At 34.2% G+C, this 11462-nt stretch overlaps 1 protein-coding gene across 9 annotated transcripts; it reads right to left on the bottom strand.

Moving 5' to 3' along the window:
• Positions 1–466: 466 nt before the first annotated feature.
• On the bottom strand, positions 467–10988 carry LOC141721303 (uncharacterized). 9 transcript variants are annotated; one of them, XM_074524161.1, is made up of 10 exons: positions 10704–10956; positions 10589–10618; positions 10144–10352; positions 9178–9227; positions 8641–8750; positions 4956–5101; positions 3031–4392; positions 2771–2947; positions 2358–2664; positions 467–838 (listed from the first exon to the last, which is right to left on the bottom strand). In XM_074524161.1, the coding sequence occupies exons 7-10, from the start codon at positions 4363–4365 to the stop codon at positions 771–773; spliced, it is 1887 nt and encodes a 628-aa protein (XP_074380262.1). In that variant the 5' UTR covers positions 4366–4392; positions 4956–5101; positions 8641–8750; positions 9178–9227; positions 10144–10352; positions 10589–10618; positions 10704–10956; the 3' UTR covers positions 467–770. The 9 variants fall into 9 exon arrangements, with proteins under 9 accessions (XP_074380262.1, XP_074380257.1, XP_074380263.1 ...); XM_074524156.1 differs by having other exon boundaries at positions 8641–10352; positions 10704–10796; positions 10878–10968; XM_074524162.1 differs by having other exon boundaries at positions 8641–10226; positions 10704–10796; positions 10878–10968.
• Positions 10989–11462: the final 474 nt, after the last annotated feature.

Below are 11462 nucleotides of genomic sequence, written 5' to 3'. Positions count from 1 at the left end.
TGAAGAGTTGCTCACAGAATCAACAACAAATATACAAGGAGTATCAGTAGAACAAGTGTTAGCTCATTTGATTAATGTAAGCATGCATAACGATGACTTCCACTCGCATCAACACCACTCATGGAGACCTCATTTACCAACCATTACAGAGGTTTAATTCATCACTACTGGTAAATTAACATCCCTTTTTGGCAGCTCAAATGCCATGTATATTGGCCTTCACACAATTGTATAGTAGTAGTGTACATCTCAAAACCCCTTGTACATGTAAAGTTAATTTTCCGAATGAAATTAAATTCTTGTATCCTCACGGATTATACGGAACACAAATAGGTAATGAGTGGTATTAATATTTTGATCAAGACTTGCTGATTCTTTAGTCTGCACTAACAGGAGCCTAGAATGTGTTTGCAATGATCACATATGTTTGGGGGTGCGGGAATGGGATTGGAGAAAAAGAAAGCAATTAGCAGAAAACAAACCAAATCATTTGACAAATAAAGACAAACCAAGTCTGTAAAAGCCAAACGGCAGCCAAATATTCAAGAAATTGCAGTCTGCGCACTAGAATAGTGCCAGATAAAAACATTTGAAAGAAAACTAGTCGAGTCTAGAGATTCTACTTCACCACAACCGTCCATATATAAGGTCTTAAAGGTAAACTCAAAACATAGATCAACAGTGTCTTCCATTTGCAGCCACAAGATTGACTACAACCGAGTAAAGAGTAGAAGCAATGATCTTAGGTTCATCAGTTGGCAGAAAATCAATCAAGATGGAGCTTGGGCAACAACTACATGACTCATCCGTCTTTTTTTTGGAGGCAATGCAACTTCTCCTGATCAAAGGAATATAGGGTAAATTATATACAAAAAGGTACTGCGCCATGACTGAGGTATTAAACATCTGCAAACATAACTCCAGATATTCAACTACTAAAAGTCTGCCAGCATGTCAGAATCATTTACTTGATCTAAAATATACAAGACATCTTCAACCAGAATGTTCATCTTATACATTAGATGCATACCATCCACTATCCACTAAATTACTGTCTATTTACGAGATCCTTGAAGTACAAATATACATGCAGATTAACATTTTTAAGGCACTTGCGTCCAGTTTGTTCAGGGGAAGGGTTGCGGTTTTATGCCCACGCTTGTTATTTTTTTTTCCAAAGAGTAGTAAAAAGGGAAAATGCAAAAAAAAATATTCATTTTTCCTATAAGAAATTCTACTGACTGGTTGTCACGTGTCAAAAGGTCCATTCACAGACACTTGTATATTTTAATATCTAATGTGTTGTTAATATACATTAGCTTAAATCCCGTGCTTCCGTTTATATTTAAATAAATTTTAAATTTATTTATCTAATCATATATTAATATTAATATATTTATATAAATATATAATAATTATAGATTTATAAAAAAAAATAAAAGAATTAGAAAGAAGCTGCGATCGTAGTTTAGTAGGATAAGTTTTGGTCGTAGTTTAGCGGGATAAGAAGACTATATCTAGTAATTTAGCAATTTGGTAGTTTAGCATGTGTACAGCATTATTTATTTTTATTTGTAATAACCAAAAATAAGGGAATAACCGTTGAACCAAAATATACTCCATTCCGGTTATCATATTATAGTATAGATATCAAACCAAAAAACGGAGTTTATATATTAGAACATATTCTACATGATTACTTTCTCAAATGTTTATAATAAAATGGACAACTAGTATTTACATGTAGTATTGATGTTAGAAGTTGTAGTTTTTTTTTTTTTTTTGACTAATTTTTTTTTTTTTTTTGGCTTATTTTTTTTTTTTTATTTTTTTTTTTTGGCTTATAGCCTTACAAATGAGTATCTGTTCTCAAATAGCTTATAAACATGAAAATTAACAAATTAAGTATGAAAAGAGGTGCTACAACAAGAAAACTTCAGATCCAAAATAACAAGATATACAAGTAAAAACAAAAACTATGTAAACAGTGGGTAAAAAGGGGTATGAATTGAACCCAGTGAGCTCCCTTTTCGATTATACTCCAAACTAAAACATATGATCCAAATCACACATCATAAACTATAGTAACCATTTTAGTTGGCGGTGCTATTGCCTGGACTATGTGTAGCTCCACCTACAGCATGATACTAGCTATCAGCTGGCTGAATAGTAAGACCAGCACGTACTGGTGTAAATACACCCAAATTCTCATGTTTATGTTGAATCAAAATCTGAATCGTCTTTTTTTTGTCAGGAAAAAAATTAAAATAAATCTGACTCGTCTTATATAATTTTCAGATTTATTCATACATATAATACAAAGATAAACAAATTAGGTAGAAAGGTAAGGAACCAACCTGCTGTGGGAGAAGGGGACTCAATGATTACTGAAACATCCATAGAGCTTTTGGGAAACGACAACAAGTTCCTTGTAGCAGTTACCTCTTCTGCAGTGCAATCATCGGCACATCTAACAGTAACTCGACGCATCCTTTGAGCTCTTGTAATGACATACCTTACGAATTCCATTTCAAGAACTTCTCCCCTGAAGTTCTGAATGGACACAGCTCTTAAACAATTTGAAATGCAGTCAAAACTCTCTTTTTTCTCCCAAAACAAATGCTCGGGATAGTATAAGTTTCCAACCTTACACGGGTCTCTAACCTGTGTAGGGAAACAGCGGAAAATAATGTAGTCAAGACACTGAATATTTCAAAACACCCTACCTGAGATATCTGTCTTACATCAAGGTATCCTACAGGAAACATACCTCCACAGTTATGTCAAGCCTTTTCAACTGAGAGCACACTCGGAATATGTACGACAAAAGAATTGTATGTCTTATGTCGTTCAAATCCAAAGATGTCGACAACTCTTGCAAATTTCGGAATGCACTTACATATCCCATTTGAGAAGAATATAGAGGATGGGAACGTTCATGGCAGGACTGAAAAAACAGTAGAGACATACAATCTGTTGGATTCTTTTAGGAGTTTTGATCAAAGAAAATTACACGAAAAAAACCTTTACCAGAAAACCAGTGCAGCGTTCAAGAAGCTTTTCCGGACTCAGATACATCTTAAATTTATCACCAACGTGTTCAACATTACAGTAAGCTTGTAAATCTGTAACTCTTGGTGCATCGATGACAACAGAAGACCATTCGCAAGATATCTGATACAATATCAGGGTCGAGAGAGCTTCAGCAGAGACGATGATGTTTTTAAGATGCAAGCACCGCAGCTCTAGAATCTTGAGATTTCGACTAGAGATTTCCAATTCTAAGATTGCCTGACAATTAAGCATGCTAAATTCCTCGAGACTCTTGCAGAGAGAGAATATTTTAGTGATAGAATTTCCACTAAGTACCAAACTGCTCAGTTTCAGAATTCGAAGCTTTTCACAACTTTGGAAGAGAGATGTGTTTAGGAGTTTTTTACATGTCAGTAGTATTTCATCAAACCCCACAATGTCAAAGTTACAATAAGCTTGTAAATCGGTAACACTTGGTGCATTGATGACAACAGAAGACCATCTGCAAGATATCCGATAGAGTATCAGGGTCGTGAGAGCTTCAGAAGAGATATTGATGTTATTAAGATGCAAGCACCGCAGCTCTAGAAACTTGAGATTTCGACTAGAGATTTCCAATTCAGAGATTGCCTGACAATAAAGCATGCTAAATTCCTCGAGACTCTTGCAGAGAGAAAATATTTCAGTGATAGAATTTCTACCGAGTACCAAATTGCTCAGTTTCAGAATTCGAAGCTTTTCACAACTTTCAAAGGGAGAGGTGTTGAAGAGTCTGTAATAAGTCAGTTCAAGACACTCAAGAGAACTGAAGATACCCGGGTTTAATTCCAAAGGTTTTGAAGAATTTTCTCCGACAGTGAATAAATTCCCATAACATTTAAGAGAAAGTGCTTTAACATTTTTTTTCATGAGAAGCTCTTCGACCCATTTTTTGAAATCTCCGCCATCTACATTGATAGGAAAATGAAAAATTTGGCAGCAAGTGATTTCATCTTGTATAGACCGGATGATGGAGGTGTAGGACCTCGTGGAACGTTCTAGATCTGCCCTTGAGCGCCTAGTAGGAGTGAGCTTCTGACCTTCTTGTGAATCCCCTTCGACACGCTCTACATATGGTTCACTAATGCTTTCCGGATCTAGATCAAGACGCGTCACATACTTCCAAGCATGTTTCCACCTTTTTACCAAAATACTTGTTCTTGCAGCTTCCTTCACTGGTAGCCACGATACGATATTGGTGAAGACTGCATCAGGAAGAATACTACTAATATCAATATCCTGTTTATTGCTTATATCAGTCTCCTGATTAACCCTTTCGACTATTGATTCCATCTAATCTATCTGTATAGAGGGAAATTCCTGTCCAGCAGAGCAACATAAATACATTAGCTATATATTCCCTATCCTAGAATGCTCCTAGACAATAATAGGAATAAAAAAAAGCTAAAAAAAAGTAAAAGAAAAATGCATCGTAGAACATTTTGGCATACATAGAAATCTATTTTTTTGCTAATTGATTACACACGCACATGCTGGGAGTCGAACTCCTGACCTCCCGCAAGGGGGTACAAGAGTTCAACTACTGCACCAACACTTTGTTAGCTACATAAAACATCTTATTGTAAACACATTTATAAAATTTAATTGAGCAGATAATTTGTTCCCCAAATCACAGTTTACTTGGATATAGCAAAAAGCAAAAAAATTAAGTAAGTAGCACAGATAAAATTGAGCCCTTAAAGATCTATCACATTTATCAAAAGGTTAGATGAGTCCGGGTGAGGTATGAACAAATTTTATTTGTTTCAAGATAGAGAAGCAAGCTAGGTACGGGGAATATGTTTAACTTCTCATGGAAGTGTGAGAAACCATTCAAATGTATTAATCAAAAAGGGGAAAAAGAATGAATGTTAATAACTTACCAAAACAAAGGAATTGATAGATTATTCGGACTGGCTAACTCGGATATATCGAACAGGCATAGGAATGGTCACAACTTTTTCCTTGAGGATTCTTTATAAAGACATCAATTTCATCAATGTAGACAGCGGCGGCGGTAGGATAAATTCTAGGGCACACCAGAAAAAAGTATATTATATAACAATCAAAAATATGCACCAAACAAAATATATACTTAAAAGATCAATAATAAAAAAAACTTGTTCATTTTTAAATTAATAATCATTACTATTACTGGTAAAAAAGATTCAATAGAAACATCACAAATCCTTTATGGGCTTTTACTTTAACTTGTGGGCCGACGCTAAAAAAAATTACAATCTAGTCCAAGCTTCCTATCGTTTAAGAAGCTAAATTACATTAATATTGTCACCGTTAAACATACTAACATCTAAATTATGGTTCAAATCCATATACACACTTTAGATGTGCCACGTACTGTAACACAGGAACGAGTGTAGCTAAAATGAGTCTATGCCTGCACAAGTTTCCATGGTTGAACTACAGCTCAATTCACCAAATGAAATTCATAAATGTAATAATATCACAACGTGAGAGAAGTGAATATGTGATTCGCCTGCATAAAGAGAACAAAGGAACAACACAAGCACGTCCGGTCCACATACACACACTCATCAAAATTACCAATCTTCGAAATTGCTGGCGTGGCTTCATACCTCTGCTCTGGATGGAAGGAGTCGGTTTAACTTTTGAGTACAATTATCAACATTTATTTGATGATTGTTAGTACCGGATTTTCACCGATCAGGACTTGAAGATTATTGAACAGGACGAATGAAGCAGAAAAAGTTTCCGCTGACACGAAGGGAAAGTCGACATGAACTGCAGTTGACACAACGGGAGCGGGCGGTTGGACGGGAACGGAACAACAGCTAAACTAAGTCAAATAACAACCCTTAAAATAAGAGGGAGGTTAAACTATATCTCCTATTTTCCAGCAACATGCAGCAAGGATGTGATAAAATTGTAGCAACTGTGAGAGCTATGTGAAGGAATTTAAACAAGTAAAAAAATATAATCATTGTCTACATATACACAAAACACACACTTCTACTCACACAAAAACATTACTAGTCTCTCTACTATATAACTTTTTAGTTGGTAACTCAAGTCATGTATATGTAATATCTCTTGATAATCATTCCTTGGCCAATCTACATTCGTATACACTTCATCGTCTATACTCATTTACTTCATTACTCACCTATCCATTGTATTATATATATTATTATGTATAAATCATACATTATCTACAACACACAATCCTATATCACATATACAAACTATAATACTACTAATATTTAACCTCTACATATATACACAATAATACACCATATATATCATTCTTTCCTCAGCTGACGAGTACAAACCGCACACTCGACACGTCCAAGCCGCACATTCAAAGAAGGAGCTTTCGGCCACGTTTTATTATTATTTAACTGATTGTAATCACTTGTAATAATCTCTACATCATTATAGTGGAATCATTTCGGTTGGGTATCGTCCCACCCGCGATTTTTGCCCTTTCACGGGGGCTTTCCGCGTCACCGTTTACTTGTGTCGAGTTCGTTCATTGTTCTTGTTCTTTACGTTCTTGTTTTAATCACTTAAACATTAAATCGAATAGACTTAACTTTTAACCCGCAAATTTTGGTAAAAACAATGATTGAATCCTAAAAATATATGAGCCATTAATTTGATTCATCTACTTTTTATAAGTTACATAAGGCACTTAACATGCTTCTTCATTCCGCTACACCAAATTTTAATAGTGGTTCTAGACCTGACAATTTGATAATGACACGAAAATTTAGTGTTTGTGTCAGCATTTTGAGTGCATTTTGAGTGCCCGACACGAAAGTACACGACCGGGATTTATTGTTGGTTTTGTGTTTACCCATCAAGTACACGACACGATACGAAGCATACGACACAAATAAATTTTTAATCAAATATTAATATTTCTAATGAATATATGTATATTTATAGTAAACTAGCTTAAATCCCGTGCGATGCACGGGTTCCCGTTAATATTTATTTAAATATGTTTATGTAAATATATAATATATGCTTAAATCTCGTGTGATGCACGAGTTCCCGTTAATATTTAAAAATTTTAATCATATAAATAATTTTAATATATTTATGTAAATATATAATAATAATATATTTATAATAAAAATAATAAAAGAATTAGGAAAAAGTTATGTTTGTAATTTAGTAGCATAAGCCATGATCGTAGTTTAGCAGGAGAAGTTTAGGAAGATTAGGAGACTGTACAATAATTTAGCAATTTAGCAGTTTAGTTGGTGTATAACACTATTTATTTTTATATTTAATAACCAAAATAAGGGGATAACCGTTGAATCAAATTATACCATATTCCGGTTATTATAGTTTAGTATAGATATATGTATATTTACCTTTAAAATAATACATGATTTATAATATTGTATGTACATAAGATATGTGTGTGTGTATATATAGGCAAATGATCAAATAGAAACCAAACTTAAAATAAAAACTAGAAACTAATCTAAACTATTAGATCAATCTAATCTAATGGCCCCCCTAAAAGCATCACACCCAACTAATCTGCATCCTCCCACACAGAATCTCAGCTAATTCCCTCCGTTTTTTATTTTATTTTTTCGTCAAACTGTAAGTTTTTTTTAATCTGAATTCACTGTATTTTTCTAAATCTCCCTGCGATCAATTTACATACCATATGTGCTATATTTCGACGTGATTTAGATTTTTTTTATTTTAGTTTCTAGTTTGAATTACAAGGGAGTATCTATTGGAGTAGCCCCTATAAATATATATTAGATATATTTGGTAAAGAATTTACCTGAAAATCTTATATTTTTATTTATTTGTTTACTTATTGTTATTCATAGTTATATATACTTTTACACGAAATACGACACAATACGAAGGTACACAAATATGAAAATACACAAACCCTAAATATGTCTGTTTTTTGTTTGACATTCGAGTACACGAAACACGAACGTACACGACAAGAATTTCCAGGTCTAAGTGGTGTCCATTGAGCGCCGAAAGCAGACTGAAAGTACCACACAACTTTGGCTAAACTGTATCAGCAAAAATAAGTGCAACTAACAAATACTAATAGCGCATGTGTAATCATGGTGTGCTCAAGGAAAACACGTATACGTGGCATTTGATCTCACAAAATATAATCAAACAAATTAAAGATATAAAAGCTAAAAGTAGAGGATCATTGTACGTCACACAACAAATCCAAATTAATAACGAAATCGTAAGTTTACGATCAATTATTGGTGCAAATCTTCATAAACTAGATATTTATATCTAGGCAATTAAAGCATGGGTTAGTTCCTTGAGTAAAGATAAGCTCAATTATGTGTTCCAGATTTGTGAATATTCATTTAATTTTAACTACAGAGATAGAAAATTTACTAACAGGGTCGATCTACAACCGTCTCAAAAGTCTAGCCAGCAGCTCTATGAGTAGATTGTACTGCCGAAGACAGTAAGACATGTAACTCAACGATTGGATATATAGTCGTATGATATCACAGTGTAGAAATCATTTAATACAAGTGACCAACTGTTTAAAAGGAAAGAATTAAGACTTACTATTGTCGTATCTTAGGGCTAGTTCCGATGGCCTTTGGCTCCGAGCATGGTCTCGGAGGGGTAAGATGTAAGAAGCTATTCCCGAAAAGACCCCATGATTTGACAGTATGCTAGAATTAATTGCAGAAATTAATGAGTTGAATAACCTTGACTAGGAGGAAAGAATCCAGTGCAAAAACTTAATCAACTCAATGCAGAACAAAAGCCCTGTGTGCTTTCTTGCTGCCAAAGGTAATTTGTCGGACGCATAACTTGATCTCACAAGATTACAAGATGTAACTTAATCCAAAAATATACATATTAATATAAACCTCATTAAATTCAAGGAAACAGTATAACATGAGAAATAAATCAATAAAATAAAGTAAGAAGATTTGAAAGCTACCAGTAGATATATACAACATATAATACCTAGCATCAGGCAACTTATTCAGTATTATGACGTCGGCTATACTTAGTATCAGGCAGTACTTCTGACACCATGTCTCAAGTAATAGTGATGCAACTGGTGTAACATATTCCGGATGTGGCACATACCATAACACAGGCACAAATTGCCAGAGTAGCTAAAACATGTAAGTCCATGCCTGCACAATTTCCAATGAGAAACTACAACGTAGTGCGGCATATGAAATTCATAAGTGGAAAAAAATCACAATGCGAGAGAAGGATGTGAACATGTGGTGTGCCTGCATAAGGAGAACATGGGAACACTACAGACACACTAAAGTTACGACTTTGGCAATTGCGCAAAATGCGATTACGGTGCAGGCGGTTCGAGCGGTTGAGCAGATCATCTGTACACCCCTGCCTTAGTGCCTTTCATAATGGGGATACAAATCAACCTAGATAGATCCCTTATTATTTGTCACTAATATCTAATATTTGTCACTAATATCTAATTCGATAGTAGTCCAATTTTTTTATTTTAGCTGTTGGTGTGTGTGTGTGTGACTGTGGGTCTGTGCGTGGCCCTGCCACTGCAGGACCGTCTCCATCACAAATACAAATGTCAGGATGCTTAAGAACACAATCATGTACCAGTTTTGATCTGCCTAAATAATCCTGGATCTTGTGTTATATTAATAAATTTGACTTATCTTTTATTTGAAAATTGCAAGAAACATTCATAGGGCTTTGGAAAATTTTACCCATTTTTAAGAAGCATTAGCAAAAATACCCATTTTTGGAGTGGATGGTTGATTTTACCATTTGGGATACCATTTGATAGTTGGGTCTCCCAATTTTTTATTTTGAGATGCCCATTTGTGAATTGGGTATCCAATACAATAGTTTTTTATGATACCCATTTGCTAATTGGGTATCTTATTCAAATGAAATATCCATTTGCCAATCGGGTATCTCAAGTGATAAAATTAGCCACCCCTTCCAAAAATTGTGATATTTGTTAATTTTCACCAAAAAATTGTTATTTTAACATTCTTTCACATTCATACAAATCCAAAAAAAATAAACACATTAGGTAGAAGGTAAGGAAGCTACCTGCCGTGGGGGGTGAGTAAACACTTAAACATCAATAGGGGTCCTGGCTGACGACAACAAGCTCAATCTAGCAGCTACCTCTTCTGTGTGCAATTATCAGTGCATTTAATAATAATCTAGTGCTTCTCGGAGCTCATGAGATATTTCACGAACTTCATTCTAAGAACTCCCCCCTTAAACTTCTGACTGGATACTGCTTTCGAACAATTCTAAATGCAGAAAAGAAAAAATATAATTTTCCTCCGAAAATAGATGCTCAGAAAAGTAACCCGGGTCTCTAACATGTGTATGGAAACAGTAAAAAACATTGCAGTTTAATATGTCGGATTTTAATGTGTTGAGCCAAGGTAGCTTACAGAATTCATAACTCCTCAAATATGTCAAGTATTTTTAACCAAAGGAAAAAAGAATGGCATGTCATATAAAAATCGCTTAATGTACTTACATAGCCCATTCGAGAAGTTTTGTGGCAGGACTGAAAAAAACAGTAAAATTAGGCAACCATTAGAATTTCAAAGACTTAAGATGAACAGAAATATGCATATGTTATTGAGAAGCACCTCAAGTAGTAGAGTAAGTTTGAAACTGAGCGGCATTAATAACAACAGGAGATCAATTGCAAGAAGTCTCGTCAAGTATTAGAATTTTGAGGGCTTGAGATGATAATTCAAATAATCGTTGAGATGAAATTTCAAATAATTTCGAGAATTAAAGCAGCAAGTTTGGGAAGTTACCCAGCAGGGCGTTTCGTATATTTTGATGTCCTCCATAGATACCCCAACTGACCCCGTCTACCTCTGAAAAATCGACAGAAATAACCCTTTTCTCTAGACAAATATAGCCCATTCCCACAAGTTGGCCATTTATGGCCCGTCCAATACTCAACTGGCATTTGCGTATTCATGGTATGCAATCAGAAAATGCGTAATCAGTTTTAAAATAATTATTTAATAAACAAGTCACTAAAGATTGCGTATTGAAACCAATTTTTTAAATTAAGTAGATGACTTAATAGTATATTTTAATTTAATATCATGTACCCTAATTTAATAGGTTTTAAATTTTTAGGATTCAATAATCCCTTTGGGGTTTTAGAAATATTTAAAAATAAATCAATAAACGATACAACGATTTAGGGTGTAGGATTTAGGGCCTTCGGGCCCTAAATTCTAGAGCCTAAACCCTAGAAACCAAATGAAAAATTTGTTATCTTAGATACTAATTTAATAGATTTTAATTTTTTAGGGTTCAATAGCCCCTTTTGGGTTTTAGAAATATTTAAAAATTGAATGTAAAACATTAAAAAAATTAAAAAAAAA

This window comes from Apium graveolens, chromosome 4 (assembly GCF_009905375.1).
Source record: "Apium graveolens cultivar Ventura chromosome 4, ASM990537v1, whole genome shotgun sequence".
Lineage (NCBI taxonomy): Eukaryota > Viridiplantae > Streptophyta > Magnoliopsida > Apiales > Apiaceae > Apium > Apium graveolens.
The sequence above is the reverse complement of the archived record's forward strand: the minus strand, read 5'-3'. Positions and strand labels throughout refer to the sequence as shown.